Source organism: Haemorhous mexicanus, chromosome 4, assembly GCF_027477595.1.
Source record: "Haemorhous mexicanus isolate bHaeMex1 chromosome 4, bHaeMex1.pri, whole genome shotgun sequence".
Taxonomy (NCBI): Eukaryota; Metazoa; Chordata; class Aves; order Passeriformes; family Fringillidae; genus Haemorhous; species Haemorhous mexicanus.
The window spans coordinates 75,197,493-75,221,855 of record NC_082344.1 but is presented as its reverse complement, the minus strand read 5'-3'; the positions used below and the strand labels follow the sequence as shown (position 1 = coordinate 75,221,855).

The 24,363-nt window shown below is 48.8% G+C and overlaps 1 protein-coding gene across 1 annotated transcript; it reads left to right on the top strand.

Moving 5' to 3' along the window:
* The first annotated feature begins 389 nt into the window (after positions 1 to 389).
* LOC132326965 (5-hydroxytryptamine receptor 7-like) lies at positions 390 to 8,493 on the top strand. The gene is made up of 2 exons (XM_059845656.1): positions 390 to 898; positions 7,722 to 8,493. The coding sequence occupies exons 1-2, from the start codon at positions 390 to 392 to the stop codon at positions 8,491 to 8,493; spliced, it is 1,281 nt and encodes a 426-aa protein (XP_059701639.1).
* The last annotated feature ends 15,870 nt before the right edge of the window (positions 8,494 to 24,363 follow it).

Sequence of the window (24,363 nt, the reverse complement as noted above, 5' to 3'; positions counted from 1 at the left end):
TTAAATGTATGGATGCAGGGGAGAAGTGCAATAGCAGCAGGCACAGCTCGGCAGGGAAACACGATCCACGAGCCGTTCTCTCTCCTGGAAAAGCACATGGATGACCGGGGAGATGTTGCAGGCAGCCCGTGCTCCTTCCCAAGCGGAGAGCTGCTTCCTCCAAGCATCCCCCGGCAAAATGCTTGTCCTTAAGGAGACTTGGGAAGCGGCTTCCTGCCGGGCACGTGAGATGCAGCCGCAGCAAGAGCTCAGAGGGGTGGAGGGGGGTGGTGACGGTGGGCGAGAAGATGAGGGGATATTCGATTTTCTTCGCCCTGTTTGTGACGAGATGTTCTGGTTTGTCACTGGAGGTGTCACTGCTGGGGGAGCGCTGGTGGCGAGCTCGGAGCATGCTGCTGAGGGCCAGCCCCAGGAGGTTTCTGGAGCAGCACCTTCTGCTGGTGGAGAGCGCAGAGCAGCAGCGGCCGGCTCGGGAAGCGCTCCCGAATCCATTCATGACTGAGGAACCTCCCGCCCCAGCCGAGCCCGAACTGCCGCCCTCCAACCTCACCAACGGCACCGACTGCGGCGAGGAGATCCTGCTCTATGGGGACACCGAGAAGGTCGTCATCGGGGCCGTGCTCTCCATCATCATCCTCACCACCATCGCCGGCAACGGGCTGGTCATCATCTCCGTGTGCATCGTCAAGAAGCTCCGGCAGCCCTCCAACTACCTGGTGGTGTCCCTGGCCGCCGCCGACCTGTCGGTGGCCTTCGCCGTCATGCCCTTTGTCACCATCACGGACCTGGTGGGGGGAGAGTGGCTCTTTGGGAAGGTGTTCTGCAACGTCTTCATCGCCATGGACGTGATGTGCTGCACCGCCTCCATCATGACCTTGTGCATCATCAGCGTGGACAGGTGAGGCACGGGTGGGTTGGTGCCCTGTGCTCAGGTGGGCTCTGATATTTGGGGTGTTGGGAGCTGCTAGGATCGTGTTCCTGGTTGGATCAGTGCTCCTGGAGGTGTTTTTTGCAGGTGATGAGGGTTTTCTGTGGGAGTCCAGTGCCTCGCTCCCTTTGGAAGAGCTGGGCTCAGGGTTTTCTCAAGTTGCTTCCCTAGGTCGCTTCCTTAGTCTTCTCCCATTTGGCAGCTGCTTCTCATTGTTCCTGAGGAACAGTACCTGACCTTCTCCATGGAAGGGCCATGAAACCATTCAAGAAATAAAAAAAACCCCAGATGCACTTTGGAAATCCAGGTTCCAGGGCTTCTGGAGCCAATCCTGTGGGATTTTGTGCTGCTCCCTGGACTCATGCCTTGGCTGAGGATGTCAGCAGCTCCCCACACCCATCCCAAGACCCCAAACCCCCTGGTTTAGCTCAGTGAGCACATTTGTGAGGATTTGCTGGCTTCACCTCCCACACCTGGAGCTGGGAGGGAAAGGCTCAGCCTGCCTGGCAGAGTGGCCAGGCTTGGACAAGTCAGCACCTTGGTGGCTCTAATTTTAGCAGCTGCGTCAGCGGGGCCATGGCGCTGCCGAGCCGGTGCCGGGGCTGACGTGTGCTGCCTTCTCGGGGGTCGCTCTGGGCTGAGCTGGCTCTGCTGGGCTGGGCTGCTTTGGGAGCAGCAGCTCAGGCAAGGCACACATCCCACATCTGAGATGTGCCCTTTCAGCTGTGCCACCTCCCCGGTCACCTCTGCAGGTGTGACAGCGGGTGACAAAGCAGAAAGGACAGAGAAGATCCTGCTGCTGCTTGACATCCCCCCCTCAGGCAAGCCAGCAGTGAGTCCTGCTCCAAAGCCTTCATCCTCACCAGGCACTGCTCCCCTGGGAGCTGCAGATCCACAGCCCTGGGCAGCTCAGAGCTGCTGGTAGACAGAAAAAACCCTGCCAGGCCACAGGCAGGGTTCAGCTCTTCTGCTGAACTTGCTTTATTTTAATAATTTTCCTGTTGGGAAAAAAAAAAAAAGCAGGTGTGCTCAGAGCTGGCAGGAGCCTGACTCTGTGAGAGGGAAGGGATGAAATGCAGGAATGAAATGTGTCAGTGCTTCCTCCCAGTGGGTGAGGAGCAGGGAAGTGGCTACACACTAAAAAGACTGGCTTTGCTTGAAATGTTCCTTTTCCTTTTCCTTTTCCTTTTCCTTTTCCTTTTCCTTTTCCTTTTCCTTTCCCTTTTCCTTTCCCTTTTCTTTTCCTTTCTCCTTCTTCTCCTTTCTTTTCTCCTTTCTTTTCCTTTTGCCTTGCCTTCCCTTCCCATTTCCTTTTCCCCTTTCCCCTTTTTCCATTTTTCCTTTTTCCCTTTTCTCTTTTTCCCTTTCCCCTTTCATTTTTCCTTGGCCAAGCATGTCAACAACTCTCCCCACCCCATACCAAGTTCCCCAAAACCTGATTCATGCAAACCATTTCCCTTTCTTTTTTCTTTCCTCCTTCTTCCCTTCCCTATTTTTCTTCTTCTCCTTCTCTTCCCATCTCCTTCCCCTCCTTTCCCAACCAACCAATCCCAGCCCACCTCATCCCATCCCTTGGAGCAAGACTTTTCCAAGCACACAAATAGGAGAGATCTTTCCCCAGAAATCCTTGTCATGGATTCCACTCCTCCATCACGTCCCTCCCATCCAGTGTCACAGCTCCAGGGAGCAGATCCATATCCAAGGACACCATCCTGAGTTTGGTGTCATTTTGTCTTTCCTGGGAAGGAGGGAGGGAAAAGCTGTGTCCCAAGAGGTTGTCAAAGGGCCTGAATTTTCTGACCTGGGCTTGTCCCTCATGTGCTGGCACAGGAACTGCACTGTGATCAGTTTGCTCCCAGAACTTCATCCTGACCACGCCACAGGCCTGATGGGGAAGTTGAGTGGTTGCAGGGCAGTTGTCTGGAATATTTCCAGCTGGGAAAGGAGAAAACCAGCAAGGATTGAGCAGGAGGAAGGGACTGGACCATCCCCCGAGCTGTGCCCACCTGGCTCTGGGTGGGAGGAAGGACAACCTGCAAGTGGAGGGGCCTTGTAGGGTCAGTCTGTGCTGGGGCTTGAGGAGGGAATGGGAATTACTGGGATGTCCTCTGGTGCACATTAGAGGAGGAGGGGACTCAAGGATGCCCAGGAATGGGCTGGGAGTTGTGTGAACCATCCCAGGGCAGTGTCTCAAGCATCCTGTGCAGCATCACTGCTCCACACCCACCCAGCATGCTCAGGCAGTGCATGGAGGTGGACTGAGGATCCAGGATCATGCCTGGATCTCCATTTCCCCCCTGAGCCTGGGACAGGCAGGATTTTCATTTTGACTCTTGATGGAAACCTCTCCAAGAGCACAGTTCTCAATTTCTATGCTGATACAACCAAAAAATAAAAGTACAAGGAGAGCTGAGCTTGCAGAATGCCTGAAAAACCTGCTGTAAAAGAGATTAAACTGTTATCTCAGTGAGGCACAACCCAAACCTCTCCCAGTGATGGGGACCAGCTCTTCCTCCTGCCCTGTGAGGAAGAAGATGAAAAGCCCTGGTGTTTCTCAGAAATAGAAATATTTCCTCTGTTCTGTCCTGAATCCAACTTGGTCAGCACTGTCAGGCCTGTTCCTGCCAAGGAGGAGACCCTGCTTTTATTGATGGCTGAAGTGTCCTCAATATTTTGCTTAGCTTAGATGGAAAAGCTACTTGGTTTGCCCAGGATGATGAGGACTATTAAAATGTAGGCTGCTGTTATTGATTATTAATGCCAAGGGCTTCCTAAAAGCCTCTCGATTGAAGCTGGTAGAACTAATCTTGTCTGAAGCGAGATTTGATTGATTTCCTTTGAAATCAGAAAAGAAAAATGCTGGAAACATCCATCTTCCTCTTATATTTTCCTTATGTAAAAGCCTGCCAATGTTGCAGATTTTTTAATGTCACAAACCAAAAACAAACCACCAACAAAAAAAAAATCCCCTCTTTTGGCTGCTCAGCTTTGATGAAACTCTCCATAAAAATGCCAAGAAGCTGACAAAAGGAGCTCCCCAAAGCCCACACATCACTTCTGGCATCCCTGGTGGAAAAAAACTCTCCATCCATTTCCCAGGCTGCTCTGCTAGGGCTCTCCCTTTTCCCTGGCAAGTATTTTCCACCCAAAATCAGATGATGTGCTCCAAATTGGGGTCACCCTCAGTAAAAGGATGCCTCCCCAAAGTCAGTGGGATGAAAACTGCACAGCATTTTGCTGGATTGCCTCTTCCATGTCCTACATCCAAATGTTGCCCAGGCTGGGTGGATCCCTGCTCTGTATCTGGGATGGATCCCTGGGATGCTCCACCAGCTCTGACTTAGGGCACTTCAGCAGCCTCCAGCTGCCTTTTGTTTCCTCCTCTCCTTCAGCAGGATGGGGCAGGAATGCCATCAGCTTGGAAATCAGGGAAGGAGCTCATTTTGGCTGCAGAGGAGGCTTGGAATTGTGGTAAAACAGTGGGGTCGAGGAAACCCTAATTCTGAGCCCTAATTCTGGGCTCATTTGTCCCCCTGTGGGAGTGGAGATTCATCTTTTCCCAGGTCACCAGGTGCAGGATGGAGAAAGGGGGAACCTCGGGGAGGTTTGGGTTGTTTTTATTATTTAATCCCTGCCATAATGATCCAAAAATTGAAGGAAGCCTATGGGGAAGCCACAGAGGGACTTTCCATCAGGAAATGTAAAGGCAGGACAAGGGCAGGGTCAGATGGGATATTGGGGAGGAATTCTTCCCTGTGAGGGTGGGGAGGCCCTGGCACAGGGTGCCCAGAGAAGCTGTGGCTGCCCCTGGATCCCTGGAAGTGCCCAAGGCCAGGATGGACAGGGCTTGGAGCAGGGATGGTGGAAGGTGTCTGTGCCCTGGGGATGGAACTGGATGGGATTTATGGACCCTTCCAACCCAACCCATTCCATTATCCCCACTGAGTGCAGAACAAACACTCTGAACTGGCTCATCCGTGGGGTTTGCTGGTGCAGCCCAGCCTGGGGCTGATCTCTCACCCCACAGCCAAAGGGGCTGGGATCTGCAGGATCAGGGTGTGGCAGGAATTTATTGCACCTGGCATGAATGGCTACACCATCAGCCCTGCAAATCCCCACCGAGTGCCTGCAAATCTGCAAATCCTGGGAACTGCCTTTTGCTACCTGGTTACCCTAAACTTGATTAGCAGCACCACACACACACACACACACAGAGAAAGACTGAAAAAATTTCAAAGGGAGAGAATTCCGCTCAAATTCCATCTCCTGCCAGTGCCACCGTGCCTCCTGTAAACGCTGCCCTATTTTGAGGGCTCCCTGCTCGTTTCAGAATTATTACAAAGACCTGAAAACGGCCCCGTTTCCCCCAGCAGCAGTGGATGAAATGTGTCAGCTTTGCCTGCTCGTTAAACCGCGTCACCGAGCGCTTCCCTCGTAAATTCCTTGAAGTTTCAGCAAATCCCAGGCGGATCAGCTTCCAAAGAAACCTGGTAATAGCATAAGAGAGGGTGGCACACAACTCAGCATGGATTTGTTGGCGAAGTTCTTGGCTTGGCTATCTGGAGGGGCGATTTTTGGGGTGTTAATTTGGGAATTGCAGGAGCAGAGCGGGGTTTTCTCCCAGCTTGGCCCCATCGAGGGCCACCAGGAGGGAATGGGGTGCCCAGGGAAGCTGTGGCTGCTCCATCCCTGGAAGTGTCCAAGGCCAGGTGGGATGGGCTGTGAGCCACCTGGGATAGTGGAAGGTGTCCCTGCACGTGGCAGGGGGTTGGGAATGGATAATCTTGAAGATTCCATCCAACTTGAACCATCCTGGAATTCTCTGAACATAGAGAGTTTTGGTTGGTTCTTGTGACTAAGGCCAGCTCAAAAAAAAAAGAATACAGAGGGAAATAAGGAAAGAACAACTCAGTGAATGAAGTCAAAATCATTTTATTAGGGAGGCAGGGGAGAAGACTTTAGTCTCTCAATTGATTTAGCAGTCAGGAGGGGAGGAGAAATTAGATTTTTTTTTATATTTTATTTCCATCTTCTAATCTTGGGGGATGATCTGGGAAAGCAAAATAATCAGGGAAGAGAAAATCTCCTAACACAGTAAGACTGACTGTCAGAGAAAAATTATACAGCAGAGGTAAAATTCTCCATGGACATTTTCCTTTTTTTTGTTCAGCTTTTAGCAGAAAGTACTCATAAAGCTGCTGCTCTCACTGCCCCTCTGGAGTGACACCTTTCATCCAAGAACAGTTAAGAGCTGATGTGTTCCTGCCTAAAAATTCCTGGCAGCAGGAGATTGGAATCAAAAAAGCTGTAACAGAACAGAAATCCATATGAGTGGCTCGAGGTTTTTTGCTGGATTGATTGGAGCTGAGTAGCAGGCAGATGTTTTCCAGGGGGAATGTTGGCTGACAGCAGCCAGCTCCCCCCTTGATTTATTGCTTTACAATTCTAATTTACCCACAGTTGACACAATTTCTTTATCACACAAACCTCTCCAATAAAAGTCAGGATAGTTCACATTTACACCCCGTGGCACCACCAGGAGCTGATGGTGGGTGCAGCCTCCAGCTCCTTTCAGGCAAAATTACGAGGTGACTCCTAACCCCAGGGATCAGGATTGGGGAATCTGTGGGTCACCAGGTGGTTTTGGGATCTCTAACTGCAAACTCCACTCATTTTCCTCTTGAGGGAGAGCTGGACTCCACCACTTTGGCAGCTACTGGCTGTGCAAGCAAGCAGATGGCTCCAGCTGCTTGGGTCATTTCTATTTGAGTTTCCAGAGGTCAACAGCTTTCAGGGAGTTGTGCAGAGCCACAAGGTCCCCCCTGAGCCTCCTTTGCTCCAGGCTGAGCCCCTTTCCCAGCTCCCTCAGCCCCTCCTGGTGCTTCAGACCCTTCCTCAGCTCCGTTTCCTTCCCTGGACACTCTTCAGCCCCTCAATGGCTTTCTTGTCATGAGGGGCCCAAAAACTGTCCCCAAACAACATCATCCACTCTCCATCTTTGCTTGCAGGGCTCACCCAGACACATCTTTAAGTCTTCCCAAAGGCGAGATTATTTCTTGGTCTCCCAGGGCCATCTCAGCTGCAGGTTGTATTTCTTCACCAACAAATAAGAGAAGGCTGCAGTGCTTCCCACTTCCCATTAAACACTGCTAGGAGTTATTCCTTTCATCTGGAATCATTCCTGTGGCCCAGCACTCTGAGCATCACCCACCCTACTCCTGGGTGTCTCCTTGGGAAGAGCAACACTCTGGAGTGGGTTCCGTGCCGTGGCTGGAAGCTGCTGCATGTTCTCTGTGCAGAATAGTTCTGGTGGGAAAATAAAATTCTTATGGCATCTTTTTATTCCTGAAAACAAAGCTTTTTAAAGTATTTTTATTCTGCCGGAGATCATGCAGAGTTCAGCAGTTCAATGACACCTCGTGTTATGGATACGCCATCCCTGGAAGTGCCCAAGGCCAGGCTGGTTGGGGCTTGGAGCCGCCTGGGATAGTGGAAAGTGCCCCTGCTCATGGCAGGGGTTGGAAGGGGATGATCTTTAAGGTCTTTCCAACCCAAACCATTCTGTGATTCCACGCACGGGGATGATTGCAAAAAAAGCGAGGAATAAATTGTGGCGTTTAGTCAAGAGATCCCATGCCTGTGGAGATTTTCATTTGGTGAATTAATTTCTTACCCCCTCTGAGGGCCAAAATTCCCTCAGAGCTGATCAGGAGTGAAAACCACCCCAGAGGGAGCAAAAACCACCCCAGAGCACCCACCCCTAACCCCTGACAACTCCTCCTCCTCCCCGCAGGTACCTGGGCATCACGCGGCCGCTGACCTACCCCGTGAGGCAGAACGGGAAGCTGATGGCCAAGATGGTCTTCATCGTGTGGCTCCTGTCGGCCTCCATCACCCTCCCTCCCCTCTTCGGCTGGGCCCAGAACGTGACGGTGGAGCGGGTGTGCCTCATCAGCCAGGACTTCGGCTACACCGTCTACTCCACGGGCGTGGCCTTCTACATCCCCATGGCCGTCATGCTGGTGATGTACAGCCGCATCTACCAGGCGGCCAAGGTCAGCGCCGAGAAGCACCGCTTCATGAACTTCCCCAAGCACTACGAGGACGAGGGCGTCTACTGCCTCGAGGCCTCGGCCCGGGCCCACCACAGCTCCCGCCGCACCAAGGCCGCCGAGGAGTGCGCCACGCTCTCCAAGCTGCTCCGCCAGGACCGCAAGAACATTTCCATCTTCAAGAGGGAGCAGAAAGCCGCCAGGACCCTCGGCATCATCGTGGGGGCCTTCACGTTCTGCTGGCTGCCCTTCTTCCTGATGTCCACGGCGCGGCCGTTCATCTGCGGCATCCGCTGCAGCTGCATGCCGCTGAGGCTGGAGAGGACTCTGCTCTGGCTGGGCTACACCAACTCCCTCATCAACCCCCTCATCTACGCCTTCTTCAACAGGGATTTGAGGACTACTTTCTGGAACCTGCTGCGCTGCAGGTACAGGAACATCAACAGGAGGCTCTCGGCCGCCAGCATGCACGAGGCCCTGAAAGCCACGGAGAGGCACGAGTGCATCCTGTAGTGCCTGACCTCTTGCCTCTCCATGCCCTCACTTCCCTGGCCTCCCAGGGGCTGGCAGGAACCATCCAGCCCCACCAGACATTGCCACCGAGGGTGATGGTCCTTTCCCTCGCCCCGTGAGGAGCTGCGGTGTTCCTCACCCTGGGAACGAGTGGAGGGAACTTTGGGAACAGCCCTTCCTTCTCACTCTGTTCCAGGTGGGAGCAAGACCTGGGGGGGTTCAAGGTCTACCAATGACTGTGGGCCAGTCACACCACCTTTCTGTGCCTCAGTTTACCCATCTGTTATTAAAGTCAAAAAAAAAAAAAAAAAAAAGAAGGAAACTCTCCCAGCCAACAACCAAACTAAAAAAACTCTAAAAACTTGGTAAGACTGTGGCTCTCCACCTTCAAAAAGGGCTCTAAGGTCTGTGGAGGGCACACAAAATCCTGTGTAAAGACAACACTGGCTGCACTCCTCTCTGGAATCTGACAGCAGCTCCGTTGTACACCCAAGCCCCTGTGCCATCCCAGCTTATCCGAGCCCTTTTCCCCGAGGTAATTGCATTTCACACCCTGAGCTCACATCCAGGTTTGCACGTCAGAGCAGAAATACCAATGACCCCGTCCCCCCCACACTGTAGCACTGCAGCACTTGGAGGAGATGAATTTGGAGGATGAAACACAAACGGACACGGAGTTTCCTTCATGGTTGGATAGGGAAGTTTGACGCCTCCTGCTCATCAGGGCAATGATCAGAGAGCAAAGCCAGATGTGTTTATTGGGTTGTACTGTAATTCATTCCCAGACAAGTGACGTGTGTTCATCATTTGTGGCTAATTGACTCCATAAAAGCACGCTTTGGTTGACAACAGAAAAAAACATAATTTCCCTGACAGCTTTATGGTATTTCAGTATGATGTCCAGCAAGCTTGAAAAAATACACTGAATGATGTTATCTTTTTCTTAAAAAAAAAAAAAAAAAAAAAGAAGAAAAAAAGAAAAGGTTTGGCTTCCTTATTTTGGTGTAGAATCTTTGGTCTCTCTGACTTCAAAGTGTCTGTTCACTATTTTTTGTGATAGTGGGACTTTCTTTTCTGCAGTTGTCTTTCTTCATTCTCAGCATTGCAGTGTCAAACTTGCAGCCCCACAAACTTTTGCCATTTGATCATATTATCATAAAATCCCAGGGTGGTTTGGGTTGGAAAGAACCTTAAAAAAATCATCTTAAAAACCATGGGCAGGGACACCTTTCACTATTCCAGGATGCTCCAAGCCCTGTCCAACCAGGCCTTGGACACTTCCAGGGTAGCTGATGTCTGCTCCAGTTCTTGTTGAACATCTCTGGGTTTTTTTGTCAAAGCCAGACTGCTCAGAGGCTCAGGGAAAGTTGTTTGTAGTCCTCTTTTAACTCCAGATTTGCTTTATCTGGCTTGAGTGGTGTAGCCCCACCTCTGGCACCACCAGGAATTCTGAGGCCTTCCTCCATATCTGAGCTGGGTGTTGGATGTCCTGGCTGACTGCTAGCAAGGCTCGGCTTAGCAATCAGTATTTCTCCTGTGATGTGTTTTGTGCTCTCATTTGGCCTCTTCTCAGCAGCCATTTCTACCCTGTGTCATTTTAGACCTGCTTTTCCTAGGGATGCCCAGTGAGATTTCCAGTTGGACTGGTGGGTGACAGCAGGGAAAGTGGCTCGAGCCCACTGGGAGTGTCCTGAGGGACTGTGAGGTTGGACACTGCCACGTGCCCAGATGTTCTCTGAGCTCCTGTCCTCACAGATGGACTCAGAATTGCCCAGAGGAGCAGGGGAGGCTGTCTGCTGTCTCCAGAGGGAGATGGTTTAAGACAGAGCAGGAGAACCTAATCAGGAATGATCCTAAAGGACTGAACTGGAGTCCCACACACCACATCTGTAGGGCATACTGCCCATCTCAGGACTTGCTCCACAAAACCAACCCCTTTTTCTCCCAGAAAACACTCCAGGCCAGCATCTCCTCTGCCACAACATCTCAGCAGCAGCTGTCACAGCTTCTGTCCTGCCAGGGGGACATGAAGCTCCTGCAGGCTCCAGTTTCCTCCCCTGGCTCCTCCAGCTCCTTCCCTGCCCTTCTGACAGAGCTGTCTGCATGAAAACTGACCAGCTGCTAATTCAGGCTGTCTTGGCAGGGTGGAGAGCCCCAAGACAGCTCATTTCACATCCAGCACACACCAGAATCTGGTTGTGCTGCTGCAGTGTATTTATTGCTGTGCCTAAGGTCATTGTTTCACTTGCTTTCTGTGTTAGGGATTTTTTAACTGCCTTAAAAAATCATAATGTTGTTTAATTCCTCTTAACATCCTTATTCTGATGGCATTTTTATCACTCCTTGAAAGTATTCTGCAACAGAGCTATGAAGCAGTGTTTCACTTTTTAAATGAAATCATACAAATAGCTGTTTTTTCTGGTTTGAGGGTTCTTCCAGAATTAAAAAAAGTAAGAGACAGAATAAGATTCTGGATGATCCAAACCCCAAACTTCTTCTAAGCAAAGAATCAAGCAAAATGGTTTATTTGTCTCAGAAAAATATCAGTGTTTGCCTGGACTTGGAATTCAATGTTTTATTGCACTCAGGGCTTACCTGAGAAATGCTTCTACAGCTTAAAATGAAAATAGGGAGGAAAAAATTTGAAAGGAAAGCTTTCTTCCCACAAACAATGTCAGAAGTTTGCATCCAAAAATATTTAAAGACGACAGCTCCACTAAAATGAAACATTTTGCTCCAAAAAATAATGAGATAGGTTGCTTTTCCCAGTAGTGATTGACTCAAGCTTTGAGACATCAGCCTCAACTCTCAGTTTTTAACTCCCCAAGATTAAACTGTGTTTGGGTTAAATAAAATAATGTGCATCCAAAGACACCAAGGCCTTTTCCACACACGAGTGAGCACCAACAATTTAGTTAAGCCAGTCAAGATCCTTGTAGATGAGCCACTAAATCATGCTGAAAATACTCCGTGGGTTTTATTCTTTTTTTTTTTTAATCAGACAGGAATCAATGCTTTTGGCATCTGCAAAAAAAAACCCACCCTGGCTTAAAAATAAATCTGAGCCATTTTGAAACTGATTTTAGCTCACACACACGTGTGCCTAAGCAAACTATGAAGAGAAATTAGCCCTGAAAGAGCCCATATTTAGGCAAAAATTTGAGCTCAGGGAGAAAATCATCAATTTAGGAGGACAAGAGAAACTTTTGTGGACAATGAGAGATTCCCAGCAGGCCAACAGCAAGACAGTGGAAAAAAATGAGGAGCCTCGGGCAGAGAAAATTGAACTAATTCAGGCATTAAATGAGGTCTCAAGTCAGCTTTTTATTCCACTCCCTGTGCAGGGGAAATGCAGGAATGCAGGCAGGGAGATCTGGGGAGAAAAGGCAGTTTTGAGAAGCCCTCTGTGGGGGTTTGTAGGGTTTTGATAACGACTGAGCAAAGCCAGGCAAGAGATATAAAGCCCAAGTAATAAAATTCTGTATTTCTCCCCAAAAAAACCTGAATCTCCCTACTCTGAGCCCAGCACTTCATGGATGAACAGGCAGAGCTGGAGATGTGCAGGGACAGTTCAGCAAACCACCCTCTTCCTCGTCTCCTCAGGAGTGCTGCCACCACCTCCATCTCCTGGGGACAAAGGAACCTCAACCAGATCAGACTGGAAGCTGATCCAGCCTGGAGCACAGACCTGGATTCTTACAGATCAACAAAAACATTGTGGAATCCTTCCCTGTCCCACCAATTAAAGGCTCAGCTGAGCCAGGAGGACTCTTGCAATGTTTAAAAACCTCCAACACCTGCTCTCCTTCCTCTCTGTTTAATTTCTCCCCACTCTATTGTCCCGAGGTAGTGAGTTCCACCATTTAATTACTTTTTAGGTGAAGAAGTGTCTCCCTTGCCTTTTTTACACCACCTGCTGAGCTCTTTAGGCTCTGGCTGAGCCCTGTCTCAAGAAGGAGAAGGAGTGACCAGCCCTGTTCACCCCCTCCACCCCAGTTATGATCTTGCAGCCCTTTGCCACGTTCTTCCTTTTGAAATAAAAATCTGTTCTACCCATAGTGCCTTTTCCAACCATAGGAGATACCTTGGGAAAATTATTAGGATGACCTGGATCATGTGCCTTCCCAGCCTTTGCTATGTTCAAGGCATCAAACCATGTTTAGTTCAGGAAATTCCCTGCTGATCCATGATTTCTGTGCAAGGCTCAGTGCTTTTCCACAGGGAATGCCCAATCTTCCATCTGGGATTGGATAACCCCACGTCAGAGCCCTGCTGAGCTTGGCAAGCAGAAGGCTGATGGTGGCAGCTGAGGGGGATTTTGGCCAAATTCAAACCTCAGCTTCAGGAACCTGACCTGCCTCTGAACCTGACTTTGCTTTGAGCATGGCACAGAGCCAGAAGCCTCCAGGCTGCCCTTCCAACTTCAGTATTTTAGGATTTGGATGATCTGTCTAATTTCCCACTCCATCTATCATCCAGAATTTTTTGGCAAGATGATTTACAGACCTCTGACCTGCCATGTGAAAAAGCTCCTGCTGTTTTGAGTCTCGTGTCAATAAAACTGAGAGGCAGCACCAAGACACTTTCCACCTGTGTCCTTAGGTAAGAAATGGGCTTTATTCTCCACTTTATTGCCATTTTAATCTGGAATTTTTCATATTCTCTATGCAAGATCTTCAGTAGCCTGACTATTCCTTTTCTCTGTCTTGTGCATTACTCTGAGAAGGAGCTTAAGCAAAATCCCAACACCACCAGATGAACAGGGAGGTCACTGCTTTAAAATCATCATATTAAGGCAAAAAGTGAGTATTTCACAGAATAACAGAACAATTTAGTTTGGAAAGACCTTAAAGATCACCCCCTGCCACAGGCAGGGACAGCTTCCATTAGAGCAAGTTGTTCCAAGCCTCATCCAACCTGGCCTTGAGCACTTCCAAGAAATTTTTCCAGCCCTTCTCAGCACTGGCACCTAGGGAAGGAAGCAGAAAGCTCTGCTCTGGCAATTCCACTTTTTTTTTCTTTTCTTTTTTTTTTTTTTAATGACAAAATCTTCCATGTAGAACACACAATTTCAGGAGATAGCAGGAGTTAAAAGATGATATTATACAAATGCTTTAATGTGTGAAGAGCTGGACCTCCCTGGCAAAAGAGTGTGGAACTGGGTGAGCTTTAAGGTCCCTTCCCACCCAAACCATCCTGGGATTCTCTCAGGTGCAGCTGCATCATGGTTTGGTGTCCCAGGAGGTGGGACAGGAGCTCTCTCTGCAGCCTAAACTCCCTCCAGGGCCAGCCTGAGGGAGGATGACACAAATACAGGTGAGCTCCACATCCTGTGAATGCTGGACAAAAACATCACCGGGGTGGGCACCAAGAACCCAGCCTGGAGATGGTCCCACCACCACAGCTTCTCTAGAAGCCCCCAGGATTTCTGTGCTAATTCTGCTGTGTTGCAGCATCCCAGTGCTGAATCCACCCCTCCAAGGGGGAGCAGTCTATTTATTTATTTATTTATTTATTTATTTATTTATTTATTTATTATTTTTATACTTTTTTGTTGTTTCCCAAGCTTCATGCTATTTGCTCCTAATTCAAATTACAGATTTTATTTCTATTTCCACTGTGCAGATTCTGGCTTATCACTGACAAGGTCTTGAAGGCTCAAAGGGTCTTTTCACCCTTCTCCCAACACTTTTTCATCACTAATCCCAGATTATTTCCAGGCTCAGATCCGGGCAGCCAACACACACCGGGTGTTTTCCTGCTCCTCCCACCAGGCACACGGACCTTGGACAGCACCAGCAGGACTCTGCTGCTGCACTACTTGGCAAAGAGCTGCTTTAGCAATTAAAAAAGCAAAATCTTCACAGGCTGCAGCATGTGCTGTGCTTGGAGGTGGCTGGAAACTCCCAGCACTTGCTCAAGACAATGAAAATCAACTCCTTCTGCATGATGAGAAAAGCTAGAAAAGCTGCCTTATTTGGAGCCACTTTGCCACCTTCTTTCCCACTCTCAGCCTCACATTTCAGACCCTTTGAGCATGATCAGTGATGTCTTAACTCAGCAATTAGGAGAAGAGGGAGGCAGAGAGTGGCCAAGTGCCAGACACTTGGTGACAGGGTGTGACAACGCAGCCGTGAGCTCGTAAATCGTGAGCGCGGCTCGGGAGGGCTCTGCTCAGAGCTGGGATTTTTCTGCTCAGTGCAGGCTATCTCAATGTCTCTGTGCACTTCCAGACTGTGAATGTCTCTGTCATTCCACTCCCAGGACAAAGGTTTGAGCAGCAGCTGCTGCCGTGTGCTGGGGTGAATGTGTCCAGATGAACTGCAGCCACCTCTCGGGAATTGGTGCCTGTCTTGGTTTGGAAAGCCAGGTGTGTGCTAAGGAAGGCAGGAGCCCCCCCTGAAATGGGAAATGCAAACCCCCTCCCTCCAAATTGCTATAAATTTTAAATTAAGGGGCTCTCAGGCAAAATTATGGGAGCAGGAATAACAGTTCTTTAACAGGGAAGAAAATAAAAAGATAAAACAAACAATGAAGTAAGCTCTAAAACAACACTGACAGAGTCAGAACACAACCTGACACCCTGTGGGTCAGGCTGTTGGCAGCAGTCCCATTGGAAATGTGGCTGCAGCCCTCCTGCAGTGCCAGGGGTGGTTCTGCTGGAGCAGGGATCCTGTAGAAGGGTGGAGTCTTCATCTGAAGATCCAGTGGAGAAGCTGTGCTGGTGTTCCAGAATCTCCAGATTATATCCAGGTAGGAATGCTTGGCTCCTCCCCCTGGGCTCACATCTCCCAGTGGGATGCTGTAGCTCTTATCAGCCATGCAGTGACATCAATGGCCTGTAATCAGCAGGTGTCCCCACTGGAGGGAGGATTGGGTGTGGAAGAGATAAGGACACCTGCCCACTGAACAGAAGACAGCTGCCATCCAGATGGCAAACAGAACACAATTTGCTTGGCAAATCCAGGACAGTGCCAAAAAAAGGAGGATATGAGGCTGTCAGAGAGTGTCCAAAGGTGAAAATGGTGAGTGGTTTAAAGGGGAAGCCATACCATGAGTGGTTGAGGCCTCTTGGTTGGTTTAGCCTGGAGAAGAGGAGACTGAGGGGTCTGGAGCTCCTCCTGAGTAGGGACAGCTCTGCTCTCTGCTCTCTGTGGCAGTGACAGAGCCCAAGGAAACGTCTGGAGCTGTCCCAGGAGAAGTTGAGGTTGGATATCAGGGAAAGGTTCTTCCCCCAGAGGGTGCTGGGCACTGCCCAGGCTTCCCAGGGAATGGGCACAGCCCCGAGGCTGCCAGAGCTCCAGGGGGGTTTGGACAACACTCCCAGGGATGTCTAGGGTGGGATTGTTGGGGTGTCTGTGCAGGGCCAGGAGCTGGATCAATGATCCTGGTGGGTCCCTTCCAGCTCAGGACATTCTGAGGTAAATTAGAAGCAATGAGAGGCCATGAGTGTGAGACCTGTGGTTTCCACCAGTCTTTTAACTTCACATTTCCATGCTCCTTCCCATCCCCAGGCCGTGTGCAGGTCTCCTAAATGAGAATTTAAACCCTCAGGTAGGGGTGGCGTGGGAGAGCGTTCAACCTGTTAATTTAAGAATTAACATTCCAGGATCTTTTATAGAGAGCTTTGGGAGGGTTTTTTTTCATCTCTCCTTAAAGGCTGAAGGGGAAATATTCCTGATAACAAGCCCTGCTTTTTCCAAGCATCACATTTCTACAGCATTGTCAAGCAAAGTCTGGGCTACATATGGAAATGGAGGCAGCTCAAAGGAAATCATTCTGGTTGACTCTCCTTGGAGACATTAATCAGAGTTTGGTGCTGTCATTCCTCAAGAGCCACTTCTCTGCTGTATTTTCAAGAGATATCAAAATGCCAACAGCCCCGAGCAAGAACAGATCCTGTGTGGAAGCAGAGGGATTGTTTCTCAGAAATCTTCTTTCTGAGGGCTTGTTTTGAAGGCTCAGCCCCCTGGGGAGCACCCAGGCTCACCCAGCCCTGCCCCCTGACCTGGGCATGGCCTTCCGGAAAACACTCAGGGGGGAAATACCTCAAACAGCTCTTGGGATAAGGTTTGGAGCTGTCTTAGCTCTCAGAGCCAGCTCAGCACACAACATCCTCCTGGTGTGGTGGAAAAGTGTTGGGAGAAGGGTGAAAAGACCTTTTGAGACTTCAAGACCTTGTCAGCACAAAGCCAGGGCTGTAGAACTGCATGGTGACAATAGAAATAAAGTGTGCAATTTCACAATAAAAAACATTTTTCTATTGGTCTCTTTTTCTGAAAATTGGTCCTAATCAGAATCTTTTCTTAATCTTTTCTGTTTCTTAATCAGAAAATCTCTGGCACCATCAGATTTTAGCCCCAAAACCCTTTGTCAGTTATTTCCCACTAGTTCACAATGCAAGGTTGTTTTCTAACAGGCAAACGCCCCACAGTACATTTCTGAGAAAGGATCTAGGGCTGTGTCTGTGGTTAGAAAAATGATGGCAGGAGTAATAGAGATGTAACAGAGAAAGCAAAAATATCCCTGTGAGAAAAAGCTGCCAGAACCAAAGATCAGGGGAAGAAAAATCCAACAGTTCCAGACAATTTTTTGAAATCAGAGTGATGTAGAGCCTTTCCACCTCTGGTTTTTTTTTTTTTTTTTTTAATACAGTAAAAATCTTTCTTAGTACAGATCCTTCTTATCAAAATCACTGATATATATTTTTAAAGAAGCTTTAAGGAAAATACATCAACAAAGATGAGCTACTGGGAACACTGGAGCCTAGAAAAGAATAGAGCAGTTCAACCATCAGCAAACCAATACATCAACACCATCCCATTTTTAGTTTTAAATTCTATTATCCAGTGTCCTAAATCCTCAAAAAGAGCTGAAACTGGAGCAGAAACTCCAATAATATTTTGCAATGAGTGAAAAGGTCAGACCTAGAGATGAGCAAGTCTTGGGCACGGCCACTGCTGTACATGGTTTCCACCCAGAACAGGGAAGATTTATATATTTGGGAATAAATATTCCCAAAACAGGGGATATTTCAGACATATCAGGCCTGGGGGAATATTCTTCTGGCAGCCTCCCATGCAAGAATTGGTGTTGATTGGTAAAAATTAACTTTTCTTCTGCCACAACTCACAGGGAGATCAGCCCAACCTTCGACCCACAGCTCTTCTGCTCCTGGATTGAGGAATTTGGGAATGGGGTTCAGAACATCCCAACGGGCTTTGGCAGCACAGCAACAGGGATCTGGGGAGTGAAAAGGAGCTGAAAGGCCTGAGCTGATGTCCTGTGAAGTGGCCACACTCCCTTTCCTCCCCTGGGTCACATCACAGCACGACAGAGGCGTCTCCTCCCACAGCCCATTGCCAGGGGAGAGCTCCAGGATCCAAACTCTGTAAGGGATGGAGTCTGGACATTAAAGGCCAGATGTTTCCTTGAATTTCTTTCAGGGAACACCTCAAAAGGATATGGACCTGACTGGGTAGAGAATGAGCTTCTTTTGCCTTTCACAGCCCCTGCCAGCAATGCATTCCCAAATCCTGGCAGTGTTTGGACACAAAGCTTATCTCCCCTCACTTATCTCATTTCCAGAGTCACCAAAACACTTCATCAGGATTCACAATTCTCCATGGACCACAGGAACAGGCGGAAATGTTTAATTTTAGATTTCTGCTGATGCTTAGGGTAATGGCACAATGCTCCCCTTGCAGTTGCTGGGGAGAAATAAAGTTGGGAAATTATTTCCTTGGCCAAACAGAGATGTCTGGTAGGGATGAGATTAATTTCACCCTAAAAAGGCTGTTTCTTTCCAGGCACAATAAAGAGAGCCCTGGGGGATTTTGCAGTGCTGAAGGCGCCTGAATTTGATCTGAATCCTCCCGTGTAAAACTCTGCCACTGCTGGAGCTGAAAGTGTGGCTTGGAAAGCTGAATCCAAACATTTGGCATGATTGCCAAGGGCTTGGATCCAGAAATCCCACACTGATAAGGATTGCTGGGGTCTGTGTGAGTGACACCATTAAAATCAGACCCCAAAATGGGTTAGAAACCTTTCAATTCCTGACACAGAAAAGTAGGGGGAAAGAGTGATCAGGAGGAGGCTCTGAGGGCTGGAGAAAAGAAAGCTCCAGGGAGAGCTCAGAGCCCCTTGCAGGGCCTGAAGAGGCTCCAAGGGAGCTGGAGAGGGACTGGGGACAAGGGATGGAGGGACAGGACCCAGGGAATGGCTCTCACTGCCAGAGGGCAGGGATGGATGGGATGTTGGGCAGGAATTGTTTCCTGTGAGAGTGCTGAGCCCTGGCACAGGGTGCCCAGAGAAGCTGTGGCTGCCCCTGGATCCCTGGAAGTGCCCAAGGCCAGGCTGGACAGGGCTTGGAGCACCCTGGGATGGTGGAAAGTGTCCCTGCCCATGGGGGGTGGGAATGGGATGACTTTTAAATTCCTTTCCAATCCAAACCAGTCTGTGCTGCTGTGATAATATGGGTCTTCAGTTTGAGGGGGAAACTGAGTATTTCAGTGTTTGCTGGAAGCTCTCTAAGGGTCAGAGCTGGGATGAAGCCAATGCAGGAGACCCCAGTCCAACCTGCCCCAGCTGGATCTCCTGGGGATGGGTCAGGAGATGCCCTTGGCCCAGGACTTGGTTTTCCACTCCTCTGCCCCCCTCCACACCTTGGGCCAAAGGGAATTTAGAGCAGTCTCGTGGTTTTAATTTGAGTGTGACAAGAGCACAAATGCTCAGCTGGACGTGGAAAAGTCCCCAGAGGGGCTGGGGGAACTTCAGCCTTCCTTCAACTGACCCAAAAGAAATATCTCCTCAGCTTTTCAAGCTCATTACTGGCAAATTTAGCTTGCTCAGCTTCACTAATGTGACAAATCAGGGCCAAGGCTGACCTGGGAGGGTCCAAGCAGCCTCAAACGAGGCCATCAGGAGAGATCTTTGTTTTAATTCAGGGATTAAAATATAATACACATATGCCACCAGGACTAAGTCAGTGACACTTCAAAAATATCACAGCTTTTGGAAAGCTGAGAAGACATTATTTGGGATTTAACCAGAAAACATCTCCCTGACTGACACAATACCACCAGCTGATGGGAAGTTCAGTTCTCTCCCCACCCCCCAATGTCCTATAAAAATAAGTGATGCAGGAAAAAAAAGAAGAAAAAAAAGTGAAGAGAGCAGAGTGAGAAATCTCTTGGCTGTCAAAACATCCATCAGCAAAATGAAACACAATGTGGACACCTCACACTTAGCACTTTTGTTCTTTGCTGCCAGAACTGAGGCAGAAATGTTCCAGTTTAGGATCTGGACAATAAATCAAACAGCCAGCCTTGGAAAACTTCTTCTGAGCACTGAGAAAAGTTCCCTTGATACCTACAGAGATGAGACCCACTTAATCCCTCCAAAGCTTTTATTAAGGCTTTTCTTTGCACTTGTGCTATTTTTTCCCACCTCACAATATCTCACAGCAGGTGGGAAGGGGAAAAAAATAGTCTGCAGCCTGGTAATTAACTAGGTTTGGTTTTAAGGCTGCAAATTACAGAGAGATGTGACTGGCTCAGGTATTTCTGATACTCCAATCATTGTCACACCTTGGTGCTCTTCCCTGGCTGATGTGCTCAGTCCCTCCTTGTGCAGTGAGGAGGTCTCTGGTGTCGAGGTGACCCTGAGTGTGGGGAAGGGTGAAAGTTTGACAAGAAGGTCTCACAGAGACGTCTGCTTGGCAGAAAGATTTTTGAATGTAGAGTCTGATGAAGGAATAGAGATGGAAGCAAGTTTTGATAGAGAAGAATTGCTGAGCCAGTCTGACTGGATAACCAAGGAGGCAAAGGGTGTGTTAGTTAGAAGGGATTTTATGGCTTAGAGCAAAGGATAAACCCACCCCAAACAAGAAGATGTTTTTACCAAGCAGAAAGAGAGCACAGGCAAACAAGGCAGCAAATGTTGCAAGTAGAAAAAAGGACTCAGAATTTTCTACTGCAAGAAAACTGAAAAACAACTTCTAGCTTAAACTGTAATGAACTGACAGTGATTGGAGAATGGTAACATGAATATGGTAATTATAGCAGTGATGATGGGCTATAGGTAACAGTTAAGGTATAGATTGGTTCTATACCTTAGAAGATGCTCAGCAAAGAAAAGTCTAGAATGCACTGTAACCTACACTAAGGGTCTGCAGGCCTGCCTGCAGCTGGAGCTGACAGCTGTGGGCACAGCTCTGTCACCCACCACCCTGGATGGAATAAACTGCATTTTGGAGAGCCCCTGGAGTCCTGCCTCTCTCATTTCAGCTCTTACACCCAAGGTGTGAGAAAGTCTCTTTTTCCCAGCCCGAAGACCAAAGAAGAAGTTGGGATTCCTCGGCTCTGGTTCTCAAGGTTGTTTATTTTCTCTTATCTAATACATTCTTTTTCTGACCTGCTGAGATCTGTCCAGCAGGTTGGGTTGAGGCACACTGCCCACCCTCAGGGCAGTGTTATCTTTTTATACTAAAAACTACGTGTACTTTATTTACAATGATTTCCCAATACCTATCACCTGTGTCAGACAGTTTGTCTCTACTCTAAACCAATCCAAAGTGCCACCATCACAGCAGAAGATGGAGGACAAGAAGGAGAAGGAGAAAGACAGAACACACCCAGATCCCTCCATCTTCCCTCTTGAACCCCCATTCTAAAAACCCCAAAATTCTACTTTTTCACCCTGTGACAAATTCACTATTACTCTACTCAAACCCTCGTGGCTTGTAAATCTTCACACAAAGTTGGCATCTTTTTCCCTGGGCTAAAATCAAAGGCACAGATGTTTTTGACTCTGTGCTAAGTCTCTGAGCCCCTGCCAGGGTCTCGAGTCCTCCAGGGCAGCCAGAGGAATGTCCTGGGTTCTGACAGTGCAGTGCCATCATCTTCATTCCAGAGGAAGGAAAAGGAGGGGGAGGACTGGAGGGACCTCCTGGGCACCCCACAGACACCTTGTTACACATCACCTGTCTGGCATACCAAGAACAAGCTCCCTCTTTTTTTTTTTCCCCTTTTTTCCCCCTTTCAGGAGCTTTTCAGCCCCCTCTCCATCCCATCCTGGATTGCCTCACCACGAGGTGAAGGTCTGGGCAGATTCCAGCTTGGCAGCAAGACCTTTCCATGAGGTGGCTCTTTGTTTTTTAGCACTGATTTCCTTCACTCCCTGCTCAGGATATTTATAGAGAGCAATCAGATGATGTCTTAGATTTCACTGTCAAGGCAGGATGAGGCAAAAAATCTTTTTTTCTCCCCTTACAAGAAAAACTCTTTGTTCCTCTGCCCTTCAGCTGCTCCAGTTTGGATCCTTTGGGTGGACACAGGTGGCCAGGAGAGCATGGACACAAGGGGATGTGCTCTTCCTGGGAGCTCAGAGGGAGTTTTTAGTGATGGAAAGGGGGAAAGGGCTTTAAAGTGCCAGAGGGCAGGGCTGGATGGGATTTTGGGAAGGAATTGTTCCCTGGGAGGGTGCTGAGCCCTGGCACAGGGTGCCCAGAGCAGCTGTGGCTCCCCCTCTATCCCTGGCAGTGCCCAAGGCCAGGCTGGACAGGGCATCCTGGGCTGGTGGGAGGTGTCCCTGCTCCAGGGTTGGCACTGGATGATTTCTGAGGCCACTTTAAACCCAAACCATCCTGTGAGACACACTAATGTGGGCAACTGGAGTCCATGGCACTGGGACAAACCGGAATGGAGGTGGCTGGGACTGGTGCACCCACAGGCCCTGCTCCCCCAACAGGTATCAAAGCAACTTCCTCGACCTCCCTGGCCTCAGGAATTCCAATTTCAAGCCAAGCTACCTAAATTTACTGTGTATTTAGTCCCAGATGCTACTGCTGTTGGTGCTGCCTCACCAGCTGGGCTGTGCACTCTTCCAGGACAGGGAAAGGAAAACTTCCCAAGGCCCTCAGCAGATCCCCCCAAAAATCCCCCTTCCTTCCTGCACAAAGCACAGCTGCAAACTCTGAGAAATTCAGGAAATTAGGGTTTTTTAAGGAGGGTTTTGGCTCAGAGAGAGGCCCTAAGCCACAAGAAGGGATTTCAGCAGGGGAAGCTGTGCTGGAGCAAAGCCTGTGTGCCCCACAGCAGCCAGAGAAGGGTCTGGAGCTGCCCTGCAGCCTGAGCTTCACCCAAAACTCCCCAAAGCTTCCTCTTGGCTCCCACCACAGCCAGGGATGTCTGCAGGAAAGGAAATGTGAAGGCAAAGGCAGCTCAGCCAGCATCTCCTCCCCTGCCCAGCCTCTCACAGCACAACAGAGCCCAGAACTGCTCCCACCTCCAAAATCCCTCCAGACACACCTGCAGCTGGTGGAACACCCACACAGGGTCACCTCAGCTCTCCACCAAGCTCCACTCTGACACAGTGCCACCCTGAGCAGTTGTTGCACTCCCTGAGCTCCTGTTTCTCCTCCAAAGCTGGGTCTCTTTTATCTCCTTTTTTGATTTTTTGGTGGCTAAGGAAGAAAAGATCATGTCCAACACCAAAACTTCCAGGCAGCCCCCAGCAAATCCCCTCTGGAGATGTTTCTCCTCCATTGCCATCAGGTGTGTGAGCTGTTCTGTGTGACCAGGCCCAAATGACAGTCCCCATTTGTTATATACCACCAGTGGAGATTCCAGGAATTCAACCCAGAGAGGGGGAAAAAAATGCTTTAAAAGCCAATAAAATAAACACATGTTGCATGAAGTGACAGGCAGAATAATCTAATTGCTGAGTTTTAAAAACAAAAGGGAAATCTCTCTGAATCTTGCTGAAAAGCAAGTGGTGTCCCAGAACTCTGCTATTTGCTGATTTAAATGTTTCTTTGATGAGTTCTCTTGTTTGTTTGCTGTGTAGCCCACTCCATCTCCAGCTCTCTCATCTGTGTTTCTACTTGAGCAGAAACACAAGTCACCTTGGAAGGAGCACAGCAGAAAATAATCTATATGTATAAAAAACCCAACCACTGGCAAATGTCTGCTTTCTCCAAAACCAACTTCAAGCCACTGTGCTCTCTCACTAGGCCAAAAAAATTGTTCTTTTCTTGGGATTAAAGCAGCTCTCCCAAATGAGGCTGGCTATGATTGACACTTTAATTGACTGGCAAAATTTCATGCTTTAATGACTCTGGGCTCCTCAGTTTAGCCATGAATAAATTTAACTGTTAAGTCCTTGCCTATAAATCCTCCTGTCTGGAAGTTCCTATTCTCCCTTTAAAATGGAAACTTGGATTAACACCCACATGTTTAGGAGCTGGCTGCTGTGATCTGCACATCCCCTGCTCACCAGTCCTCCCAGTTGCTTCCTGGACCACCACAAGTGGTTGGAAGAGGACTCCAGGTGGGATTTCTTTAGGAAAAAACCCTCAGGAATTTTGGTAGCTCAGCACCACGCTGGAATCTGATCAGCAATTAGTGGGATCATCAAACTGTCCTGAAATTGATGATCAATAGAGCAGGAAAACATCTCCTTTCTGGGAAGCACCTTCTGTCCCAGAGGTGATTAATTGTAATTCTGCAAAATCTTTTGTGTGATAATCAAAGGGAGAATTTTGGACTGATTTAGCTCCTCCTGTCCTGTCTTTCCTGGAGGTTTTAACCCTCTGGGTCTGCTCTGTCCCCTTTTTTCCCTGGTTTATAGGATCTACAAGCAAAGCAGGGTGAAATGCAACTCCCAGGCAGGTTCCACGTTTCAGGCTATATTTTTAACTTTTCAGTCATTTTGCTTTTTTATTTTTTTTTCCCCCCATGTGTCTAAATTGCCTGATTTAGCAATCACAGCTGGTTCCTGGACTGAACACTTTTTTTCTAGAAGTGTCCTCCTCCTCCTCCTTCAGCACCTTAAGTCAGGGATACTCAGATTCATAACAGGTTGCAGAGG